The 26693-nt window shown below is 39.3% G+C and overlaps 1 protein-coding gene across 12 annotated transcripts in view; it reads right to left on the bottom strand.

Moving 5' to 3' along the window:
• Window positions 1-3516: 3516 nt before the first annotated feature.
• TCF12 (transcription factor 12) overlaps window positions 3517-26693 on the bottom strand; it is a 374687-nt gene continuing 351510 nt past the window's right edge. For 10 of the 12 annotated variants that reach the window (XM_079767777.1, XM_079767781.1, XM_079767778.1 and 7 more), the window contains 5 exons: window positions 18849-18963; window positions 17718-17880; window positions 11718-11950; window positions 8631-8784; window positions 3517-5837 (listed from right to left, as the gene is read on the bottom strand). In XM_079767777.1, coding sequence (XP_079623903.1) covers window positions 8642-8784; window positions 11718-11950; window positions 17718-17880; window positions 18849-18963 — 654 coding nt within the window. In that variant the 3' untranslated portion in view covers window positions 3517-5837; window positions 8631-8641. The remainder of the gene's footprint in view (window positions 5838-8630; window positions 8785-11717; window positions 11951-17717; window positions 17881-18848; window positions 18964-26693) is intronic. The other 2 variants (XM_079767779.1, XM_079767776.1) reach the window with 1 other exon arrangement.

Below are 26693 nucleotides of genomic sequence, written 5' to 3'. Positions count from 1 at the left end.
CACAGGGAGTGAGTACGCCCACGATGGGTGTATTTCAGGACAAGGGGTCCTTCCTGCGGACAGACTGGAGGCCACAGCCCGCTTCCCACACTGGGCGGCCCCCTCGGCCGAATGATTAGGAGAAAAGACTCGGGTGTGCAGGAGAGGGGTCTGCAGAAGGTCTGGGAAATGGGAGAAAGCAAAACATCTCATAGGGCTGCAAGGGACAGAGGAAGGAAAGACCTGGCCCTGGGAGCAGGAGAATGTGGTCTGTTAAAAACGCCGTGCTGTCCCGGGGGTCCTGCGGGTCTAGGCAGAGCAGATCTCCGGAGATGCCCACAGAGTCCTTGCCTCCAGGGGGAAGGCACAGTTGTAGTGCTCCCCCAGGAGACTATCAGTAAACGAGAGGGGGAAAAGGGTAACTGAGAGACGGGCATTGAAGGAACCCAGGATGGGTTTAAGACCTTTGGAAGTCCTAGCCTCCTCCATCTGAAACATATTAAAATGAGCTCAAATCACACATTAAGTAATTTTATTTTGCTATAAAAAACCGAGATGGTTTTTTAATAATTGTTTTTTTAAATGAATTTGATTTTTGTAGTCTATATTTTTGGGCACATTTTTTCCAGGCTGCAAACGTTTTCACAGGCTTTGGAAGGCGATTGTGCTTACAGTGTGTGAAGGCAAAACGGCTCAGGGAGCTGCGGGACCTCAGCGAGGGGCCCGGGCCGCTGGAGCCTGGAGCCTGGAGCCTGGAGAGCAGGCTCTGTGCAGCAGAGCCCCATGCCAGTTTTGGGACGAGATTGTAGGTCTAGGCCCGTGGTCGGCAAACTACGGCTCGCGAGCCACATGCGGCTCTTTGGCCCCTTGAGTGTGGCTCTTCCACAAAATACCGCGGCCTGGACGAGTCTATTTTGAAGAAGTGGCGTTAGAAGAAGTTTAAGTTTAAAAAATTTGGCTCTCAAAAGAAATTTCAATCGTTGTACTGTCGATATTTGGCTCTGTTGACTAATGAGTTTGCCGACCACTGGTCTAGGCCAAAGGGTACAGAAAAAACCTTTCAGGCTATCTTCTGAAATAAGTGCTAAGACAGGGACATAGAGGACAGAAGAAGAAAACAGGGTATTTCTACTGCCAGGGACATGCCTCACTCAGTACAGGGCAGAGGGAAGAGCTCCTGGGGCTGGGACGCTCTCACAGGGAAACACCCCACAACAACACGTGGCCGTCTAACCCAGGTGGCCCCCCACCGACTGGGACGATGATGATGCCCTGGGAACACCAGAATACTACACCCAGCAGCCGCAGGGACTCGGCCCCGTTTGCCAGCCCATGTCGCAGCCCATGAAGGTGAGGGAGGAATTCGCCCTTCCCAATAACATGTGTCGGTGCACTTTGTGGAATGCCAAGGGAGAAAGAATTCCAGACTTTGAAATGCTGATTAGCCTGCTGAGGTTACCTATGGTCCCAGCAACTGCAGAAGACAGTTGGTTTTGTTCGCCAGTTTCGTGGGGAGTAACATACCAGTGTGGAAGCTGTGGACACACGCTTCTGAGATCTTTTGGGGGATCACCTGTCTGGAGAGTGCAGGTGCGCTACCTTTGCTGCAGTATTCTGAGGTCTATCTCCCCAGGTGACTCACAGCCAATGACTGATGACAACAGAGATATCAGTTCCTTAACGTTTCTGCCCAACACTAGACTCCTCAATAGGGAATTGTCTTGGTCCCCATTGGGCAGGCCAGGGCACTCCCACAACTCCACGGCAGCCTACCCCTCCTTCCTCCTTGCCTCCACAGATGTCAGGCCTGCATCAGGGTCTGCAGGCCCATCTTGACTATTTGCACCCATTGTTTCATCCAGTACTTACACAACTCTAACATGTATCTCCATGTTTCAGGTAAGGAAATGGAGTTAATTAGATGCTGACCTTGGATTTGAGGACTGTATGATGCCAAAGCTAATACTCTTTTAAAACACACACACACATACATCCACACACACGATGTGATGTCTACTTAAAATCTGGGTTTCCATGGGAGAAAAATGAAAGAAAAATGTAGTAGAGAGAAAAATAAATCCAACGAATAGAACTGGCTTACAAATCTGTCAAGAAAAAGAATAACAAATCAAGGCACCAAGATTTGTTGGCAAAGTTTTAAGCATCTTGATCTGTTACTAGGTGTGTTCTTGTAGAGAAATACAACCTCTTTGGGCCTTCGTCTTTATACATCTACTAGAGGCCCAGTGCATGAAATTTGTGCATGGGGGCGGGAGGGTCCCTCAGTCCAGCCTGCACCCTCTCCAATCTGGGACCCCTCGGGGGATGTCCGACTGCTGGTTTAGGCCCAATCCCGCCCTCTCACAATCTGGGACCGCTGGCTCCTAACCGCTCACCTGCCTGCCTGCCTGATCACCCCTAACCTCTCTGCCTGCTGGCCTGATCACCCCTAACTGCCTCTGCCTTGGCCCCTGCCACCGTGGCTTTGTCCGGAAGGACGTCTGGAATAATGTCCAGATGTCTGGTCTAATTAGCATATTACCCTTTTATTAGTATAGATTAATGAGGCAGTTGATAAGATGGTATCTAGATTTCAATTCTAACCTTCATTTTCTTCAGATGGAACTTTTATTTAGTTGTTTTCTATAAAGAAAAATGAAATTGACATTAACTGTTTTCACCAAATCCCAGTTAGCAAAATGATCTGTGGACAGTGGGTTTCATAATTCATGGAGAAGCATCATGCCAGGATCCCAAGAGGGTGTGATGGGGCCATGGGCACCTCACACACAGGCCCACAGAAAGGCTACCCACTGTTTCTCAAGCCCTTGCTTGGCATGAACTTCTCATGGGCAATCACTATGCATATTTCTAGTGGCGGTGGTGTGTGTGAGAACTGGGATGAAAGCAGAACTTTTTAGCTGAAAACAGTAAATACAACCATTCCCTAATTATGATCTAGGCTTTTTGTGAGAAAAGGGACATAAAACATGTGAAAAGCGCTTTGAAGAATGTTCATTTGAAAAGCCTCATTTAAATATTTTTCCACTTTCTTCATTTATTTCTAGATCTACAAATGAGTAGTTATTAACTATTAACTGATGTTTGGTCAAACAGTTAAGGAAAAGGCTAAAAGGCCACTCTCAGAAGAGAGAGCAAGAGAAATACAAAACCCAGAGAAGCTACAGACTCTAATACCAACTCAGTTCTACAGGCCGACTCTGCCCGATGGGTTTAATGTTATAAATGATGCAGATATGAAAGCAGCATGCGCCTCTCACCACACACACAAAAGCAGTTATGTGAGGTGATGGATGTTAAATGACCTTATTGAGGTAATCATTTTGCAATATATGCATATATAACACATTATGTTGTATACGTTAAACTTCACAATGTTATATGTTAATTATATTTCAATACAGCTGGGGCAGGGGTAAAAGAAAAGCAGTGTGGGCATTTCTGAGAGGAATGAGATGAAGAAAACAAAATGCATTATTCTTTGAGAGAGGAATGTAAAAAATCCACTAGTTTACTATGTTAAAAAAAGATGGCACATTTATTGCTACATAAATGTTATATACATATTGTGTTTTCTGTTACAGTGACAGAAAAATTTTGAACTTCTTGCTGCTGGTTGAAAAGATTTATCAATAATACCTTGAATTTGACACAGGATACAAATCTGCAATAAACCAACAATGGAAACTGGAGAACAAGATGAGAAGCAATTCATCTCGGACAATTAGCTCTTACAATACTCCATAGGTACTACACGGTATGCTAGAGTCCTACTATGGTCTTAAAATGCTATTGTAAATTTCTGATATTAATGAACAGGTTATGGTAAATAACCCTACATTTTTACTACCTAATATAATAAAATAAAGTAAGAAACTTTTTACTGAAAACTTTTTGATTTCAAAAATCTAGAAAGAGTAATATTTAGAATTCAAGAAATTTTCTTACAAGATTATTGTATAAAAGACTAGCTACAGTGAAAAATAAGCCAAATGTTTTTTTCTCTCTATTTTATGAAGGAAAGCTTCTGGGCATACTGCAAAGTCTAATATAGCGAAAAAGACAACAAGCTCTGAAGGAAAAGGCCAGGTAGTGGCCTATGTTCACTCACACATCATAAGCAACAATTTCTGTTTAGCTGATTAACACTGAAATGAAGAACAAGGCCACAGAGAGAGTCTGATGTAATCGGAGAATATATGCAAATTAAAGTAACTAAAAAGCCCACTAAGTTCACAAAAGGCTGACTTGTTAGGAATCATCCTGATTGGAGGATCTGAAGTTCTGTCCTGTTTTTGTTCTTTCAAATGAACAGAAATCTTTAAGCTACATAGTGATTTGGGTCCTTTCTTCTGTGTGCTGATTGCCACTGTTGATACTGGCTATAAGGAATTATTAAGCTAAGACAACCTTGTTTAGCATGTTTTTCTCTCCCAGGGTAGTTGTGGTGGAAGACAGATTTCATGGAAGTTCAAAGTGCTTATTATGTCTAACAAAAAACAACTCTGAAGGGTAAGAGACAGAGGGGTGCGTTAGTGCACAGCATTATGATGGACTGACAAGCACTGGTTTAATGCTAATCTGGCTCATCTTCTTGGGGCAGGGCAGATGGTTTGCAGCTGATTAAATCACCCACTGAATTCTTCCCCACTGCCCACCCATCCAAACGATAGAAAAAGAAAGGCGAGGAAAAGGAAACATGGGTGACCACTGCTCTTGTATCCCATTAAGTAACCAGCCTCAGAGTGGTGTGTTCATTTATCACACTACCTGCCTTGGTGACTACTGGGTTTTGTTATGGTCACCATAACTACAGCCTGAAATCTTCTTTGTATTTTAAATCCGTTTTGTGCTTACTTATAGCTAACACTTTATAAGTACTGTATGTAGTACTAACTGCTTGGAAAACAAAGCAATTTCTAAATAGTAGATTCTTCCCTTGTAATTTACACTTCTTGCTATTACAAGCTTTACTATGAAACCTAGAAGCTTGAAAAGTCTTGGTTATTATTAGAAATAAAGCAATATGTATTTTGGGGAAAATCTAGGGGACAAAATTTCCCCTTTCAAAATCGAAGCTAAGTTATGGTCACAGATGGTCTCTGCTTATCTTTGTAAGGTAAATAGGCAAAGCACAGAGGGCTACACGGAGGGTTCTGGACTGTGACCATAAACTACTCCATTTCAGAGACCAAAGAGAACACCCACCAAGAGAAAAGAAAAATGAATGAAAAAGTGAAAGCGAGAAAAAAGCTATACCAAGTAGTATTTTCCTATTTTATGAAAAACAGTATTCATATGGCAAAAGGATAGGACAGGGCAACAAAAGACTTTTCCCTTCCTTTTTAAGACACTAACAGGTATGCCGGGAATGCTAAGGGCCAATGGTTGTCACTGCTTTGTTCTCTGCACGTGAACAGCTTTAACGAATGCTGGCATCAGCTGAGTGTACATCAGCTTTCCACATTAACTTTTTCCCTTTATATGTAGACCTTACAGTTCCATAACAATAAATAAAATTTGTAGTTACAATGCATTTGTCAATTCAGTTTAGGCACAAGGCAACTTCCACGGTGAGTGGAGAGATCGAGACAATCTCTGATTGTGCAGAAGCAACACACTGCTTGCGACAAAATGACACGTTGATGAGCTTCCTATCTTCACTTCTGATGAAGTGCTGACCAGTTGCTTTGATCGTAGGATTACATTTGAGTTTCTTGCTTCAAGTGTCTTGTTTTTTCTTCTCCCTTCTATCAGGTTTGTCTTCAGATAATCTGAGTTGTCCAGTCCTTATGAGGAGAGTTCACCTTCTATCTAGCCTACTGATAACTCTGGAACTGTGGCAGGGAGAGCCAAGGAGAGAACAGAACCAATCAGCACATCATTATTAAAATAAACACCTCCACAGAAAAAGACCCCAAAAGGTTGACATTTCTTATACCCAGTTTTACACTACATTAGCAGTCTCCTACATGACTTATATAAGCCTCTTTATTTCAAGGGGTAATTAAAATAGTTTTACTTGAAGATGTGGTAAGATTTTTAAAGGAGATCATGTGGTTATAAAATAACAAAATACAGGATTATACAACAGCTGTGACAATTAAGCAAACCTTAACTTGAGCAACATTCCAGTTGACAATACCTGAGCTTTGAGGTTCTACCCATGCCTCCAGCCCATCAATCACACTGTGTTAACAGTTCATACCTATCTTCTCTAAACTGAACATTTCTGAAGGCAGGGACCATTTTGAATTCATCTTCACATTGATCCCAGTTCCTGGTCAATAGTAGGTCCTCTAGAAATATTCGCTCAATGAATTTTTAAGAAAATGTATAGTTCACATTTTACACATATTTATATCCTTAATGTAATATAGATAGTAGTGACTCTAAAATTTTCCATTTTAGCCATTTTTTATGGAAATAGTTTTAGGAAGACTCATACTTTGCACCTCCTTTTTCAACAATAACCACAGTATTATTTGCAATAGAGGGATGCTCTTAGGGATGGATAACTGAGATACTCAAAGCCACCTGGCCTTATATTACATGGTGGAAAATTCTTGTGCTTTTACAGTCATTCATTCTGTGATCATTTATCAGCTAATTTGATTCTAGCAGTTATGTTCCTGATGCTCAGTCACTTGCTGGTTTTAATCTGCCGCCCAGTTCTATAAAGAATTGAAGGTTATCAGGTGAGACTAGACAACTAACTACCTTTATGAAATTAGTAACCTATAAGACATATTTTAAGATAATAAACACTAACCAATAAAATCTAATGGAACAAAGTGCATTTACTACATTATGTTTTTTAAAAAAAGGGATTTTTGATAAACTCTTTTTGATAGGTAGGAATCTCAAAAGTTTAATTTAAGTGGGGGAATTTCCTCATTGTAGAGATATGAAAATCATATGAGATACAGAAGCAGTAAAAAGAGCAGGAAGTAAACAGAAGGGGATAAGACAGATGTGAGGAAGGGAGAGAGTTAAAGAGAAATGGGGGAAGGGAGTAAGAGAAAATGGGTACAACAAACTCGAGAGAAACAAGAAAAATAAGACACAGGCTCTAAGATAAATATGACAGATGAACATAAAGCACTCTTTTCACAGCCTGGTGGTTATCTGGGACCTGAGCATAAGAAGTTACCTCTCATCACACTTCTTCAAAATGATCTGCTAATTTAGAAAGTCACTTTTGCATTAAGAAACAGTGGCATGTTTTTATTTTAAAATTTCAAAGTTTATTTTTGAAAACAATTTTTTTCAGGATATTCTATATTTTCCACAGAATAGGAAGCAGTGGCGTGGGTTTTAGAGGGCCTGCATGTTAACCAGCTCTTGCTGAAGTCTCTAGGGCCTGCACAACCAGTTAGATTGCTGGATGGTTTTTGTGAGGGACATGGCTTAGAGTTTTATCCAGTGTGCTAATACTAGAATTATAATTGACACTTAAATAATTACATCAACATTCTTCCTCTTGCCCCCAAATGAAGTTTTTTGGTCTAGTTTGTTCCTAGGAAGGCTATGTGTAGAGGTGGTAGGAACCATATTTTTCAGGAAAGGGTGAGTTACTGACTAGTGTTTGTAGTTTGCAAACTATTCTATCAAATTCCAGACTTTCAGCTCAAAATGACAGCCATAAAGCTGATCAAATGAAACTGTATTTGAAATTTTTTTCCTGCTCCACACCTCCCATTCATTCATCTTTGCTTATTGCTTTTAATCTCCTGATGAAACTGGGAAAAGAACTACCCATTGCTGAAGCGGATTATAAAAATGAAGTTACCAGTTCTACTCCTAATCCATGATGATTAGCTAAAATGCTACTGTCCAAGATATTTAATTATAGTCTATATTAATTTCTGCCACCTAAACATTAACTATACAACTAAGATTATAGATAACGTAAATGCATATAGTTAAGAAAAAGGTGATTCAAATGAGCAACTTGGGCAACACCCTCATATTACTTTTGTCACTCAGTTAAAAAAAAATCACAAGGAAGTAAACTGTATTTAGTCCATGAAGAGGAAAATAAAAGAACAGTCTTTCAACAAGTATAATTCCAGAGAGAAGGGCATTCTGGTTCTAGCACATATGACAGCTTTACATTCATCTATAGATTACTGGTATAACTGATATTTTTTCTGGGAATAAAGATGCATATTACAAACTTGCATTATTGATCCAATGGAAACAAGTAGTAACTTTTTTGTATACAAATGAAGATTTCATGGCAAAGAAGAGGTGGATGGTTAACAGAAAACTGGTTGACGATACAGCTAAGTATTTCTGGTAGAGAAATGAAGAGTATAAGTGGTAGCAAAAGTATTTTTTGGAGGAAGAGTCATTGCACTATTTTCTTCTTGGACCAGAATGACATTCATGATGAACCAGAACAGAACCCAAAATTCTTTATAAACCACAGGATGCACTTTGAAGAGAGTAGTAACTGGGTATAAGATGATACTGGCTCTGTAAGTATGACTATACAACAGGAAGGTAAACTGTTGGATTCCAAATTACACGTGACCTTTAGCACAACCAGTGCCACTAGAGCATTCTGTTCAAAGGTTCTAACTTTGAGATAAATCAGGTGACCTCCTTTTCATACTCTTACTTACCTGGCTGATGTTTACATATGACCCATAGGGTTGGTAGCTTCACTAAGCCCAGGATGAGTTCCTGGTAGTGTGGTTGGCGGCTCTGCCGATACGGCAGAAACTTTTTCTTCTTCCCTTCTTTTAAGGCAGGCTGCTTTGGGGTTCAGATTCCTCTCTGAAACAGAGGAAAATAATTTTTATTATTATAATCATAAGTTATGAATCAGGAACTCTTAGGTCTTAAACTGAGCAAATTACTGTTATTTTTCTTTCTGAGAGTTTTATCCTATGGTAATCCAAAACTGAGACATTGTTACTCAGGAATTGCTAAATCTGGAGGTCTTTTCTCTAGAGCAGTGGTTCTCAACCTTTCCAATGCCATGACCCTTTAATACAGTTCCTCATGTTGCGGTGAACCCCAACCATAAAATTATTTTCGTTGCTACTTCATAACTGTAATTTTGCTACTGTTATGAATCGTAATGTAAATATCTGTGTTTTCCGATGGTCAAGAGAACCGCTAGCAGGGTCGCCTAAGACCATCGGAAAACACAGATATTTACATTACAATTCATAACAGTAGCAAAATTAGAGTTATGAAGTAGCAACAAAAATAATTTTATGGTTGGGGGTCACCACAAGATGAGGAACTGTATTAAAGGGTCGCAGCATTGGAAAGGTTGAGAACCACTGCTCTAGAGCATTTTGTTTCTCTAGAAAAGAACTCTCCAATTTTTTGAAGATGGGGTTAATATATGTGGCTGCCAGCATTAGGGAAGCAAAGCGGGACACAGGGCTGAGGGGTTCACTGTTGAATTTCATGCCTCTCAGATCCTCTGCTTTTCTTGGTGATCCATATTTGCAGCCTTTCTGATTTCATTTCCCCCCTAGAAAATACCCTTTCTGTCTTTTATGGGGGAAGAGAAGAGAGGGCAGAAGCAATATGAAGTGGAGAAGAGACTTAGGGATCCAACTTTTCCATAGAAGATCTTCAATCAGTTTTTCTGCTTCAGGCCTGATGCTGTTGCAATAATCAGCACCTCCAAAGTGCAGAGCCGGTCAGGAAAAGGGGCTCTGTGCGGCATCCTGCTCTGCTTTTTGCTGGTTTTCCTCCACTCTCCCCTTCATTTCCTCTCTCTAAATAAGTCAGTTACCACTGTTCTACTTTCTTTCCATCTTATATAATACAGTTTTTGCTATCTCAGCTGCTCTTTTATCTCCCATCTGTCCTTGTGAGTTAATTCCATTTTTATTCATTTCAGTGGGATTTTAGTAAGGAGTAGAGTATTACCAATGAATACGCTAAGACTACCATGTTTGACCATCTTGTTGCAACTTAATTAAAATCTACTAGGTTACGGTCTGGAAATTTGTTTAGGAAAAGGAAAAGCCTCCGGAGATTCTGCGACCAATCAGATTTGGTTAACATTGTCCTAGTTTACTCATCTTTAAGCTCTCTAAGAGACCAGGAAACTAAAATCGTAATAGTTCTATCAAGTCTAAATTATCACTGGAAGAGAAGTGAGCTGATGCACTGCCCTGTGGAAGAGTTTGATGAGGAAGTACTTGACCTGTAATTCAACCTTTAGTAAAAGCTGAGAGTACAAACATGACAGTAATATGTGAAATCTGCTGAGGATTAGCAAACTTGTAGTCATAATAAGGTAAAGGCTTAAATCAGCAATGGCAGGGACCAGACAGGATTTCATATGTGGGGCACCAAGGCACAAAGAGTGCTCTGGCAAAATCTGAGGCTTGGAGGGAAAGCCACTTTTCCTGCTGTTCTCCAGATGCACTGGGCCTGGGTCTGGCTGCCCTCCTCGTAGAACACTTGTACAGGGATGACAGGTTGTGCATAGCTACTTACAGTCTTGGAGCAGCCTCCCAAACTAGAGGGGAGCCCAGAGTCCAGATGATGTCCAGGGGATGCCCAAACTAGACATGTAAACAAAATCAACACCTTTGTAGAAACTGATGGGAAGTGGATAAATTACTGCTGCATGTTTTTCTGAAAGTGTGTTCTAGTTCTCTAACTCTGCTTTCCCTACTAAAGAGAGTTTTCTTCCTGTAATCAGTGCAGGGAGTTTTATGGTTATAGTTGTCAAGCATCTGTCTACTCCTATTTCTTTTTTCTTTTCCAACTTCCTTCACATGAAATATTACACAAACATCCAATAAATAAGACAGATGGAATTTTTCTCAATGAAGAGAAAGGCAGAGTCTGAAACCCAAGGTTACATCTATAAATTCTTGAAAAAAGGCTTAGGATGAGGTATTCATAACTTTGGATAAAAAGATATACAAGTAATATGCAAAAAAGCAAGAACAATGGTAGAACCTCTCAAGGGTTTGTGTTAATTGATAATTCAGGGTCTAGCACATAGCTGAATGGGACAGAGTAATAAATGCTTTTCAAAAAATGAAGTTTCAAAGCATTTTCAAGATTCCATCAAACTTCTTGAGAAGTTGAACAGCTGGGGGAGCTGTCTGAGTCAGTAGTGGATGAGCCTAATAATTACACTTTTGCTCTTAGGGACATTCAGACATGCCAGTGCATCCCAGCCTAAGAAGTTCATGGCATTCCTGATCAGGGATTAACAAAGAAGTCCTGATACCCTATTGACATGGGTATAGAGGACATCCATATGAGGCCAAGCCAGGAGGGGCCATGACCAGGCATGCTATTAAACAGCATAGCCTAGTAGATGCCCCCAGGGTAAAGCAGGCAAGGAACTGAGTGCAGAGAAGTAGGAAAGACAGAAGGAGCAGGAGGACAGGTCTAGGCAGGTAAATTCAACAGTGTTGAACACCAGAATCAACAAGACAAAGAGGCATAAAGGATAATGCTGAACAGCAGAAGGAAGTTGGCTGTTCTGCATTGTTACACAGGATTACTCTTGGTTTGTGTGAAGCACTGAGCCTATAGATATTGACCAATACAGTGAGACAGAAGTGAGAGAACTACAAAGAAAATTTGATCCAGATGATACAGTGGCAGAAGTACTAATTGAACTTGCAAACAATATGCCTAGGAGAAGAGTGAGTGAAAACAGAAATGTCTGCCCACCTGAGGCAGAACAGTTATGTATCTTTGCTGAACCTACTTACCTCTGACTTGCTGTTCAAGACTAAGGATGACTGCCACAGCCTGATGAAGAATAAGGAGTTTTGTTTGGGGTTTTTCACTCTTTAAATGAAGTTGACACATTCGACCAAGCTCTTTGAATGCCTCGTTGATATCCCGTACACGCAAGCGCTCCCTGGCATTGTTAGCCATCCGCCTTTCCTTCTCCCTTTCTATCTTCTGTTCTGGGTTCAAATCCTCATCTTCATTAGTACTGCTAGAAAACAAAGGAACAACAATGCCTATTAGATTCCCTATAAAGCATAGATATGTTTACTGAATGAAATTATAAAGTATAAAGATGCCAAAAAAATTACCTATAAATTTTACCAAACAGTAGTAATAGTTACATTTCACATGAATGTCTATTTCTTTCCGTTTTTTCTTCAAATGCAATTCAAATGATACCACAAACAGGGTAGGCAAAAGTAGGTTTATAGTTGTGAATATGTAAAACAGAGATTCTTGTATTATCATTATTATTTATTAACTAGAGACCCAGTGCACAAAATTCATGCACCGGTGGTGGTGGTGGGGGGGGGGGGGGCGCGGGGTCCCTCAGCCCGGCCTGCACCTTCTCCAATCCGGGACCCCTTGGGGGATGTTCAATTGCCTCTCGCAATCTGGGACTGCTGGCTCTTAACCACTCGCCTGCCTGCCTGGCCTGATCACCCCTAACCACCTCTGCCTGCCTGCCAGATCGCCCCTAACTGCTCCCCTGCTGGCCTGATTGCCCCTAACCGCCTCTGCCTCGCCCCACACCCAGGACCCGGGCTTCCCTCCCTCTGGCTGGCCGCAGGCACCCAGGACCCGGGCTAGCTTCGCCCGGGCTGGCCGCAGCCGCAGGGGACCGCGGGGTGGGTGGCTTGTCCCTCTCCCAGGCCGCAGCCTGGCTGGTCCCCATTCCTCTCTCGTGAGCTCATTTGTGCCTGGCTGGTCCCCATTCCTCTCTACCCAGTGTTGAGTGTCTGAGCCATTACAGTGTGATGGCGTGAGGGCATGATGACTATTTGCATATTAGCTCTTCCTATCTAATAAAAGAGTAATATGCAAATTGACCATCACTCCGACACACAAGATGGCTGCCCCCATGTGGTTAAAGATGGCCACCCCCATGTGGTCAAAGATGGCCACCACAAGATGGCCAGCATGGGAGGGCAGTTGTGGGTGATCAGGCCAGCAGGGAAGGACAGTTGGGAGGGACCAGGCCTGCAAGGGAGGGCAGTTGGGAGCGATCAGGACTGCAGGGGAGGGCAGTTAGGGGTGACCAGGCTGGCAAAGGAGGGCAGTTGGGGGCGACCAGGTTTGCAGAGGAGGACAGTTGGGGGGGATTCAGGCCTACAGGGGAGGGCAGTTGGGGGGGGGGACCAGGCCTGCAGAGGAGGGCAGTTGGGGGGGGATCAGGCCTGCAGGGGACAACAGTTAGGGGCAACTAGGCCTGCAGGGGAGGGCAGTTGGGGCGACCAGGCCGGCAGGGGAGGGCAGTTAGGGGTGACTAGGCTTGCAAGGGAGGGCAGTTAGGAGTTACCAGGCCAGCAGGGGAGGGCAGTTGGGGGCGACCAGGCTGGCAGGGGAGGGCAGTTAGGGGTGACCAGGCTGGAAGGGGAGGGCAGTTAGGGGCAATCGGGCCGGCAGGGGAGCAGTTAGACGTTGATCAGGCTGGCAGGGGAGTGGTTAGGGGGTGATCAGGCTGACAGGCAGGCGAGCAATTGGGAGCCAGCAGTCCTGGATTGTGAGAGGGATTCCAGGTTGGAGAGGGTGCAGGCTGGGCTGAGGGACATCCCCCCCTGCCCCATGCATGAATTTTGTGCACCAGGCCTCTAGTTATTATATAGGATTACTTAGGATGATTGTATTATTCTCCATACAGACAACTGTAAACCTATTTTGCCCCATGCTATACATTAAAAAATGCATTTCCATTGCATAGTACAGAGTGAAGACTTCTCCATGCTAGTGAAACTCTTCATAAATATAATTTGAATGACTACATAATATTCTAGGCACTCTGCCACTCAAAATGTGGTCAGCAGCATGAGCATTACTAGAGCTTGTTAAAAACATAGAAATCTGCATTTTAACAAAATCCCAAGTTGATTTATATGTACTTTAAAATTTGGGAAGCACTGTCCTGGTACGCTAGTGCATTAATTTGTATAACCTATACTCTTAAATATATGCTGGCAGTCATCTGGTAAACAGGAAAAAGCTTGAAGCATAGAGTGCGAGAAGTATCTCAGAAAATCACTATTTTTTATTCCAGAGAGAAATATCATCAGTAGTGATAATTAAAAATATGGGTGAACTGGCCCTGGCTGGGTGGCTCAGTAGGTTGAAGCATCAGTCCAATTCCTGGTCAGGGCACATACAGGAGGCAACTGATCAATGTTTCTCTCTCACATCAGTAAACATATTCTCAGGTGAGGATAAAAATTTTTTAAAAACATGGGGAACTGAAACAATATTTTTGAAGGACAAACTGGCAAAATAAAAATCCAAAGCCTTAAAATATTCATTACCTCTTATTCACTAATTCTAACTTTAGAAATTCATTCTATGGATATAATTAGAGATGTACATAGAAATTTATGTAAATAAAGTTGATCACAGAACTATTACATTAGTGACACACTGGAGGCCAATAATAGGAGGTGGGTTGGATAAATCCCGTACATCCAGACAGTGGCCTACTATGCATCCTCTAAAAAAAATCAAGCTGCAGATTCATTCAGTAAGAGCTGCCAGACACAGAAGACTACATTCTGTATGAGTCTATTTACATGAACTTCCAAGAAAAAACTATGGTAATGGAAAGCAGATCAGTGGTTGTTAGGGGATGGGAGAGGGTGCTGATTACAAAGGGGCATGTGGAAACTGTTGGGGGTGGTAGAAATATTCTTCCATTTTGCAGGAAACACTTAGGAATAGATGAAAAAGTTAAAAATACTCTGTTAAATGAAAAAAAGTTGACATTATAAAAATTATTTCCAGTTTAATTCAAATTTAAACTATGTTTATGGAAAAAGAGATATTCCTTGAAAAGTAGACAGTAGTTGACTCTGGGTGGTTTTTTTGTACACTGTTCTGTATTTCCCAAATTTATGTAATAAAAATGCATTAAGATATCAGAAAAAAACATGTGAGGGAGATGCTTTGGAATAAATTCTAGAAAATTCTACTTATATTTCAGAAATAAATTATTGAGCAGAGACTCTCAGATCTTTAAAATGATGTGCACAAAAAAACAGATGTTTCCCCCTATTTTCTAATATGCTGAGTACTGTAATAAAGAAGTACACAATAGATTCCTACACGCTAATTGTCAAGAATTACATAAAAGTATTCTTTTAATAGAAAATCACTAGCTCTTAGACTGCAAAGGGACCTTGACAGATCATCTACCCCAAAGATTTCCAAATGTGGCCATTTATCAGAATCTTTAGGAACACTTAAAAAAATAGGTCCACTACCACATACTGATTTAGTGAGCTTTTACTTCTAAAATGTTTCTGGAGCTTGTGCAGCAGGATTGAAAACCACTGCAAGATCCATAGACATCAGCTATCTCCCTAGGATCACAAAGCCAATTAGTGGCAGTGTGACGACAAGAACCCAGGTCAGTGCTCAATGGAAGCAAACCTATACCACATGCCTAGCATTACCATCATCATAACAGTAACTCTAGTATATTTAATGAGTGTTTACTGCATGTGAAACAGTGTGTAAAGGGCTTTATGTGCATCATTTTCAGTTTATTCTCACAAGGATTCTAGCTCAGAGAGCTTTAATGACTTGCCCAAGGTTACTTGGCAAGTATATGATGGAGCCATGAGGAAAACCCAGGCTAGCCTTACTTTGTGCGAAGGACATACTGTTAATCTGTTAACTATTGTTAATTACTAAGTATTGTTATTATTAACCTATTATACTGCCTCTCAATTTCTGATGACCTATAACTGGGTTCAGTAAACTATGACCCAGCAGCTGGCTATTTTTGTAAATAAAATTTTATTGGAAGAGCCAGCCCATTTGTTGATGTGTTGTCTATAGCTGCTCTTCTGCTACAATGGCAGAGTTGAGTAGTTGCGACAGAGACCATATGGCCCACAAAGCTGAACATATTGATTTATCTGGCCATTTACACAGAAAATTTGCAAACCTCTGATCTGTAAGATGAGAAGATGAAGAGGAAACATGTAATTTTTCCCCTTAAAATTCTATTTGAATAATAAAACTGTGGAAGAATTAAGATGCCTCAAAGGAGTGGTCTATAGATTCCATGATCCAGTCTTCACTTCTTCATCCCTCTACACAAGTGAGTACAATGCATATTAAAATAATAGCATTAGTATCTTAAGATTTAATTTTTCCTAAGAAAAATGTTAAAGTGTTGAAAACAGTGAGAATGTCAAAGGCAAAAGGACACCTTTTTAAGTATGTGAATAGAGGAAGGATCATGCTGGCTTTTTATATCTATCACACTTACTGTAATCTCCTTTGTGCCATAATTTAATACAAAGAACAATGTTAATAATAGATATATATGTGATATATACATATTGATAAGTGAATATATACCAAGAAATAGGATGGGCCACAAATATACCAAGTCATCTAGTTTTAATATATAACTATAAAAAAAATCTGAGGGAAGAATCTGGAAATCATTTGAAACTAACATTATGTGTCAATATCCATACTTCGAAAATCTTCCTCAACATCAGCCCATTTAGAATACTTCCTTCTCCATACTCTTCCAAATCAATGTTTAAACCAGGAGTTGGCAAACTTTTTCTATAAAGGGCCAGTTAGTAAATATTTTCAGCTTTGTGGGCCATCACTTTCTTTTGCCAATGACTCAAAACTGCTATTACTTCAATGCAAAAGCAACCATAGACAATCCTATATAATAAAAGGCTAATATGCAAATCAACCGAACAGCAGAATGACTGGTCAATATGACACGCACTGACCTCCTGGTGATCAGTGTACTCCCATAGGGGGAGTGCCGCTCAGCTAGAGGCCGGGCTCACAGCTGGCGAGTGCAGCGGCGGTGGCAGGAGCCTCTCCCACCTCCGCGGCAGCGCTAAGGATGTCCGCTAAGGATGGCCTGGGGAGCGGGCCTAAACCGTCAGTCAGACATACCCCAAGGGCTCCCGAAGGGACCCCCCCCCCGAGTGCACGAATTTCGTGCACTCGGCCTCTAGTATGTAAATAAATAAGGTTTGAAAGTGTTCTAATAAAACTTTTTTTTGTAAAAACAGGCAGCCCTGGCAGGTGTGGCTTGGTTGGTTGGAGTGTCATCCTGTACAACAAAGGGTGGTGGGTTCAACTCCTGGTCAGGGCCCTGCCCAGGCTGTGGATTCAATTCCCGGATTGGGGTGTATGTGAAAGGCAACAGATCAATGTTTTTCTATCTCTATCAAATAAATTAAAAAAACCAAAAGCATATCCTTGAGTGGGGATTGGAAAAAAACAAAACACATTCTGTAAAAGAATAAAAAATAAAAATAGGCAGTGGGCTGGATTTGGTCCATGGGCTATAATTTGCCAACTCTTGGCTTTAAATCATACAACAGTCTTACCATATATTTAGCCTTATATTAGTATGTTCAGATATTTATTGATTAACTGTATCTAAATGTATATACTGCACAATTTAATTTGTTTTAGCTATTTTGTCCTCTAATTGTCTTACAGATTACAGACTTCCCTTACAAGCACTGTGGGGAGAAATGTAATTCTTTTTTTTATATGTAGACCCTAATATAGTGTGGTATAATAAAAAACATAATTTTTGAGTCAGCTTCGTATGGTTTCCTTCTAGGGGTGCTGTAAGAATTAAATGAGATAACATACATAAAGTCCCAACATAGCAGTTAGAACACAGCTGACACTTAATAAATGCATAATACCCTTCAATTTCCCAATACTTTCACCCATGGCAAATGAGTGAAATTTAATACCTGAGTGTTAATAAATACCTTGTTCTGCCTCTAGATGAAACCTTGATATCTTTTTGGGAGGATTCATCATCTGATTTCATGTCATCTGATGAAGGAGGTTCATGAAGGTTTTCATCTTTCTCTTTGTTTTCAGTCTTGATTTCTGCTGGAACAACAGTTCCAGACTGACTTTGCAAGCCACCTACCAAAGAGTCAAAGAAACAAAATAAACATCCAGACGCATGAATTAGAACTAAGTCAGTAAAACACTATTGAGATGGTAAATACTCTTAGTTATTAGAGGGCTATGAGGGAAATCTGAAGATGTAGGGAAGTATACTATTTACAGCTGGGAAGAGCATGTCCACAAATCTTAAAACATTTTTTTTAAAGCATCTGTATTTAGAAGAACAAGCCTGGCCTTGATGGTCCGTATAATGATAACTTTTAGGCACTATTTAACAAATGAACAAGGTTATGATAAACTTGATGGAGTTTTAGACACTGATGACTTCTAAGATTCTGCCAAGGAAAAGGAAATAAGTTTAACACTTTCCTGGATAAACACAATAAAATAGGTGTCATGGTTAAATATAACCAGGAGAACTTTACTTTGGTATCCTTAACCTTTTGCACTCGGATGTTGAGTGTGACTTGACATGGTTAGCATTAGAATAAAGGAATCGAGAAAAAAGCAAGCGAGTGCAAAGGGTTAATATTAGCTATATATTTGTACTTATTTATAAGCTCTATTATAACATTTACCAGTTTGTTTTTTAACAGAGCTATTTCTACAACTGAACTGTTTCTGAACAACAGCTCCTATCATTCAGAGCTCTCTACATACTCAGACATATCTTTCCCAGTGCCTCTAGGGACCATGAAGACTCAGTCATGAGGGGAAGTGATTAAAGAAGACAGACACGACAGAAGCAAGAGCAGGTAAGAAAATGACAGGTTAAAAACTGAAGAACACTTTGCATGTGGTTCTATCCATAAGTTCTATAATTTACCCAGCCAAATGGGCCGAATGGAACCTTCAGTAGCACTACTGTTTGGAATTCTCCCACTTAAGATGACTTTTGAGTCACAGATATGAATCCGCCTGTGAGAAAGGTGACTGCTCCAAATGCAATCTCTGTCTGTATTATTACGAAAAACCAACAATACCTCTATAATTTTCTTGTGTTTTATGGTTCAAATCTGTGCTTGAAGCAGTGACTGTACTAGACAGGACTGAATGATTGCCATTGAGACTGACAGAGTCTTCTCGATGAGTTCCAACCTAAAGTTAAAAAAAGAAGTCAAGACAGTTCAGGGGCAATAATTGTTTAAATTCTTTCAGTGGGTTTATTAGGGAAAACAATAGGACTCATCTGAAATTAGCAACTTTTCTTCTCTCTCTCTTTTTTTTAGCAACTTTTCTTGAATGCCACTTTTCTGGATTTTGGATTTCAAATGACTTGATAGTCTAAATTTATTTTAAAAGGTTTCATTAAAAAATTGCAACCTCTAAATTTAACATCCCACAGGATTATAGCAAATGAGCTAATAGAGACAGAGTACTCTGGAAGCCATAAAGCACTACACATAATCACACCTGTCAATAATCCTCTCTAAACTGATCTGAAAACCTTATCCAAATGCTATCTAAATACTGGGCGGAACAAAGGTAGGCTTATAGTTGTTAGCATGCAAAACACAGTTTATTCTTGTTTATTTATTAACTAGAGGCCTGGTGCACAAATTCATGCACCAGTAGGGTTCCTCGGCCTGGCCTGTGGGATTGGGCTGAAACCTGCTCTCTGACATCCCCCGAGTGGTCCTGGATTGCAAGAGGGTGCAGGACAGGCCGAGGGACCCTACCAGTGCATGATCGGGGCCGGGAAGGGACATGGGAGGTTGGCCAGCTGGGGTGGGACTGTGGGAGGGCTCCAGGGCATGTCTGGCCCATCTTGCTCAGTCCCGATCAGCCGGACACCAGCAGCAAGCTAACCTACCAGTTGGAGCATCTGCCCTCTGGTGGTCAGTGCACGTCATAGTGACTGGTCAATGGGTCAACTGTCTGCCCCTTGGTGGTCAGTTGAACGGCCTTAGCATATCATTAGCATATTACGCTTTGATTGGCTGAACGGCCGACTGGACACTTAGCATATTAGGCTTTTATTATATAGGATTATTGTATTATTTTCCACATGAACAACTGTAAACCTACATTGCCTCACTCTGTAAAGTGTGCATGAATTTGCATTTAAGAAAATATTGCTAGATTCCAAGTAATAATAATATTTATTTTTACTCTGGTATGCCCTTTCCTCACACAAACAGATAGTGTCTTGTTTTTTCTTTGTCTAAATACCTGGCCTCAAGCATTTTTAAAGAGCAAAAGACAATATAAAAATGCCATATGTTTTTATTCCGTTTTATCCAAATTTATACAAATCACAATTAACCTGAAATGGGAAGTTAAGGCATGCAAACACCACCAAATGTTTGGCTATTGCAGTATTTTGAGAAAAACTGGTTATAAAAGAAGCTTTATTAGAACAGTAGCAGACATGTCAATTAGAAGATTAAACCTTTAATTAAAGAGGTTTATTGCCTGGGGTTATATATGAGAACCACTGTTTTCAATAAATCCTTCAATTCCAGTAAATTGCTGAACTCTGAATTCCTCGAGTAATAAAATATAGCTTTATATCTTTAACTAGTAGCCCTGCGCACGAATCCGTGCGCCAGTAGCTCTCTGCAGGGCCTGGCCACTCTGCGCCCGATGCCCAGAGGCCCATCTGTGGCCAGGCGTGGAACGCTTGCCTCGTTGCCGGGGTGACAAAGCAAGTGTTCTGCACCCCAGCCTGGCCAGAGGCCCATCCGCGGTTGGGCATGGAACGCTTGCCTCATCGCTGAGGCAACAAAGCAAGCATTCCGCCAGGCCGCTCACACTGCCCGCTCTCAGCGGCCACCACCCTGGGACTGGGGGACTCTGGCGGGGCTGAGAGGACTGGGCACCGCCATCTAGTGGCTATGGGTGCTGCCATCTTTGTGACGGAGTGATGGTTAATTTGCGTATTACCCTTTTATTAGATAGGATGACTTTGTGTGGATTTATACCCTAAGAGGTATAAATATATCCCTTTGCTTTCTTATGAGCTAAACAAAAGAAACCAAAGCAAAGTTTTAGGCAATGCAGACCACTTGGTAGTGGACCTAACTATATCAGGTCTTCCACCACTCTTTTAAAGAAATGTCTGTCCTCTATCTACATCCTTATTCTTATCTTTAATGTTGTTTTAAAAAACCCATTTAATGTATTTCACACTACTTTTAAAATTACTTGAAGATTAGTCATTGCTGAGGATTAGTTGTGTCACTACTCCCTTAGGTGATCAAGCATGACTCTATCCTTTTTCTAAACCACACAATTTCATCATGCATTAGAACAATAAAATCTTAAAGTTGGGAAGGGACAATAGAAACTACTTTATTCCCCTTCCGAAATCTTCCCCAAGCCTTTAGATCCCCCCCACCAAAAAAAAAAAAAAAAAACACCTGAGAAAAATCTGAAGAACTAAACCTAACAACCAGTGAAAAAGAGGGTTGTGAAAATTATATTCAAGAGAGAAAAATTATTCTCAAAATATTTCATGATATTCTGTCTCTAGGGTGTCGTAGTCATGTTTATTCTTATGCTTTCTTGCTAGCTATGCACTAACTGCTCAATGATCTAAGGGGAAGGTCAGTTCAAAAATCCCATTTTATAAAAATAGCTATGGTATAAATACAATATATAACAGCATATTCTTTGGGACTTTAAAGCCTATTCTAAAGATAAAATATCACTAAAACAATTTTGACTGGCAGAAGAAATCATTGCAGGATAAAGTAAAAGCTAAGATTTCTGTATTTGTTTTTATAATAATCTTAAAACAAAACTTTCTGTGAACTTTGGTAATATGTGCTAATTCTGCTCTTACCTTAGTATTTTGAGCTATCATGCCAAGTACTTTAAAATAACCATTAAAAATTAAAAAATTTAAACATGTAAATTTACTACATGGGAAATTCATTTTATAGCTCTGTAAGACAGTAATGACTGGACAGTAACAAACTAAATTTTCACTTATTTGAGTGATGATGCATCTGCTAAATTATTATTTCTTTTTATTTAATTATGATAATAATTATTTGATTTTCTGAATCTCTACTAATAAAATGTTCTATCACCTCCTTTCTGATGAAAGGTTTGGCCGACAAAGGATCAGTATCTAAACAATAAATCTTAGTGAATTTGCTTTTCCCTGAAGGAAAACCAGAAAGGTTGCTTGATTTGTTTTGGGATATAAATGCCAGCAAATATTTTTGTCTCTATGGAGTACTATAAACTATTTTCTCACACCAATCTACATCATTGGCTTCCAAAAGAAAAAAAAATCAAAGCTTTAAAAATTGGCCTCAGACTAGCAAAACACTTGAAGTCTGCAGTTTTTCATGTTAATGAAGTTAGCAGGAACTTTTTCTTTGTAACTTGATTCCCCTTACAAATGGCCCTCATATATTTTCTGGAGAATTTGACTTTTACAGTTCTTATAGTTCTCTTTAACCCTTGCTCACCTTGGCTCCCATATCCTCCCTTTAATCTGCAGTTACCCATTCATATGGCTCTGTCTACACACATACAACAGGTGTATAAACAGTTCTTTGTCTGGCCCGGAGCTGTGAGGCCAGCCAGATAGGACCCTGTTTAATTGTTCATCTCGTTAGCATACAGCTGACAGACTGCTTCTAGGGAGAGTAGCAGGGGAAGGCAAACCCTTAGGCCTGCTATGCTCAAAATTTCAATTATTATGAAGAGCTCCATGTCAGAATAAAAGGCCCATCCCATTAAATAACATCCTCCTGAATTCTGAATCTTCACAATCTGCCTGGCCTTACTTTGGTGGAAGCACCCTTCAAGAAACCTGTTTTCATTTCATTTGGCCAAAGGCTTTAGCACCCATGATGGAAAAAAAAATGTTAAATCTAATTAGTTGATGAATAAGGGGTCTTGTGAATTAAGGAACAGACTGAAAGAGAACTCAGTATGAATGAATTCCCCTCTGATTCTGAATTCTATTATAATGATTTGTACTGTTCACTGAACACTAATGATTTAAATTAATCAGTACTAATCTACAGACTGATGAAAGGATCTTTATGTATTGTATACATTTTGTTTTACTTAAAGAGGGGATTTATGCTAGAAATAGCAGAATTCCATTTGTTATGATATTTCCATAATATAGAACCTGTATGATTTTTAAACTTTAAGAAATGCTGCCATTTTGAACAATTTTAAATTTAAAAACCGTATCAAAATCCCTAAACACTTTAATGTGGTCTTAATAAAAATAAATTTTTTAAAAATTGCCCATTTGAGAAAAAATAGGTTAGAACAAGTAAAATACAGTTAAAAATAAACTCCTTCAATTCAGTTGAAACCTAGGCAAACAATTCTTACAGTATACAAATTTATACCAATTAGACTAAATACTATTTATATATATATAAAGTTAAAATGACTCCAAATTTATTTTGATAAGTGAGAAAAATGCTAATTTTAAACAAAATATCTTATTTGCCTTAGTCTTTAACAACTTAATCTTAAGTATCTTAGAATTTAGAAAAAACAGTCTCTCTAACTGCTTTAGGATTTGAAAAACAGACATGATTTATATTTTTAAATCATATAAAGTAGCTTTAAATTTCATGAGTTAATGTTATTTATTCTGTTCTCAGAAAACAAATACCACAGATCTCCAACCACAGCTTAAACAACAAACCCAAAGCAATTAAAAAAGAAAAGAAAAATACCACAGATCTCTCCAACCGCAGCTTAAACAACAAAAACCCCAAGCAATAAGAAAAAAAAGGAAAAAAAAAAAAAAAGAAAAAAGAAAAAAAAAGAAGAAAAAAAAAAGGAAAGGAAAAAAAAAAAAAAGAAATGCTTGGATTAAATTTCCCCATGAAAAATCAAAAGACCTCATGGATGGAATTTTATCCAACGTCATAAATAAGAAACTTTTTAAGATTTGCACCAAACTTCCATTAATACAAAAAGCTCCTAATCTAACTTAGTTTGAAGTTGAAATCATTGAGGAATAACTGAGTACTTTATGTGAAAGATAAAATGCTATAATGGATCTATCTCAATGGGCCTCAGTATTTTAGATATTATAGCCATAAACAGATGTGATGTACAATAACTTTATATTGTGGAAACCTCTTTGTAATGCCCAAATGAAATTAATGATTCTACTCCTTTTTAGTTTTCTACTTAATACAAGCATTGTTTTCTGTCAGTAGTTTATTCCAAGAGTTTATTCTTATACTACATAAATAGGAGCAAAACTAAAGTCCAATGCTGACATTTTAATAGTTCTAAAAACCCTGATTTTGTGCCTTAAAACTTAAATGATATATCAATCACATCCCAATAAGAGTGCCTGAAGAAAAGTCTTAAGTTTTATACTTGCATTAAACAAATATGGAGACGTAATAAAAAATACATAAAGGGAATAGAAAATTAAGTAAATGAAAATGTTAACCCCATTAAAAAAATAAGAGCAAATATTAAAACTATGCCAGGCTGGTTACTCTAAATATATCCTTTTTTTAGTTTCTTTTTCCAATATAATAATCTTTCAGGAAATTCAATTTTGTGTGTATATTAGATAGCCAAAGTATGTTAAAAAGCTGTCTGTAGTTGAAACCTCACTTAATTCTCAACTTTGATATAATCAAGTCTATTCAGTGAAAAGAAACAACAGTCAAAATGAAGTCTTTCGACATTGAGTCCTATTAATATATATTTTTGTCAGATGGTAGTCTTCTTATCTCCTTGGTATGAAATATAAAAATCTTTTTCTGGAACAACTGAAAAAAGCAGACAATTATATCTTCTGTAAGATGGATAATAGTTTGGTGAAGGCCAAGGGAGGGGGAGGCCGGGATGGGTGGAGATGGGCAAAGTGGGGTAAAAAGGGGGACACCTGCAATAATGTCAACATTAAACAATTTTTTAATTAAAAAAATACAGTAAGACTGATCTACAAATCAATACTATCAGCTGTGGATTGACCTTACTGACACAACCTTGTTATAACTAAAGACAATGTAAAGAAAGGGTCTCAGCAACAAGGCTATGTTCTTGACCAAGGACACTATTCTGGTTGACCCATCCATGTAGTTCTAACATCACAAGTAATCTTCTTTTTACATTTTTTATTTTATTTTAGTCTGTGAGAGAGAAACATGGTTGGTAGCCTTCTGCACATGACCTGACTGAGCATTGAACGCAAAACCCAAGTATGTGCCCTGACAATCAAACCCGCAACCTTTAGTGTATGGGATGAACCTCCAGCCAATTGAGCCACCCAGCCAAGGCTACACCACAAGTAATCTTGATAGCATTGCAGGCTGGGAACTGAGCTCCCTCTACCACATTTATCCTGCCATAAACTCTTATTCTTCCATTCCCAGTACATGCTGGCTCACCTCAAATATTCTGCTTCAATACAACTCCCAAACTACTCATTAAAACAATATAAGCAGCCTGGTGAGTATTGCTCAGTGGTTGAATGTCGACCTATGAATCAGGAAGTCGCCAGTTCGATTCCTGGTCAGGGCACATGTCCAGGTTGTGGCTTCAGTCCCTGGTAAAGGCATGTATAGGACGCAACCAATCGATGTTTCTTTCTCACATCGATGTTTCTCTCTCCCTCCCTCTCTCCCTCTCTCTCTCTCTCTCTCTCTCTCTCTCTCTTCCTGCCTCCCTCCCTCCCTCCCTCCCTCCCTCCCTCCCTCCCTCCATCTCCAAAGTCAATAAAGACATGTTAAAAAATAAAACAATATAACCAAAAAGTTTCAGGCTCAAAAAAAAAAAAAAGGTAAGTAAAAAAAAAAAAAAAAGCTTGCTAACCCTAGTTTCCTGCACTGGGAAGATAATTTATGTTCTACATTGGGTAAATAAAGGAACGCTTCTTTGTAAATAAAGTTTTACTGAAACAAAGCCACACCCATTTGTTTTCATAATATCTATGTCTTCACTTTCACGTTACAAAGTCAGAGTTAAGTAGTTGTGACAGATCATATAGCTTACAAAACTGAAAATATTTATTATCTTATAGGGAAAGTATTCAGACCTTCTTCTAAATTCTAGGAAAAAAGCAATATCATATTTAAAACCTGCAATTAGGATGGTGATTTACAATAAATGCCCATTAGGACAAAATCCATTACAACAAAAATATTATCTGAATGTTCTGTGGAATTACTGAAATAGTATTTATGCTTATTAGAATAATTCTATCTCTGCAGAACAGAAATAGAATGATGAAAAGTAAATATTTTTGAGTAGCAACCTCACAAATTCTATAAGTGATATAGAATTACTGATAAACTGATATTTCTGTGGTTACTTTGTAATTTTGGCCACATGACTTCCATTTTTAGGAGCCTAAAACAAATACTAACTTAGGATCACACAGAGGAAAAGTATATAAACTACCAGAAAGTTAAACAAGACAAAAAAAGGTAATGCCAGAATGTAAATCTGTGTCATTTTTTAGTTACAATATATGGAATAAAAGCAGGAGATAACTCTTAGAGATGGCTGTCAATAGTTACAATTATGTCCCCCCAAATCACACACCCTCCAAGAATATGAAAATAATTGAATCCATATAGGTGGGTTCTGATAGAAAAATCCTCAGACACGGATAGAATCACTAGGATAAGAGTCTTCCTCCTTGGCTAGAGGGGGCTGAAGAGGGGGGTGATGGGCGATACATCTGTAATAATGTCAATAATAATAAAATATAATTAAAAAAACAACAACAAAAGAGTTTTCCTCAATAGTATGCCTAAGGCTTAATTGGGAGAGTCACCGGCAGATAGATCTTTATTTTATTCCACCCTTTGCCATTTTGCTGAAACTGAGAACTGAGGATTCACAGCTAAAAAGTTCATTTCAGGAGG

The sequence above is a fragment of the Cnephaeus nilssonii genome, assembly GCF_951640355.1.
Source record: "Cnephaeus nilssonii genome assembly, chromosome: 4".
Classification (NCBI taxonomy): Eukaryota; Metazoa; Chordata; class Mammalia; order Chiroptera; family Vespertilionidae; genus Cnephaeus; species Cnephaeus nilssonii.
Note: the sequence above shows the minus strand (reverse complement) of the source record. Positions and strands in the feature narration are given on the sequence as shown.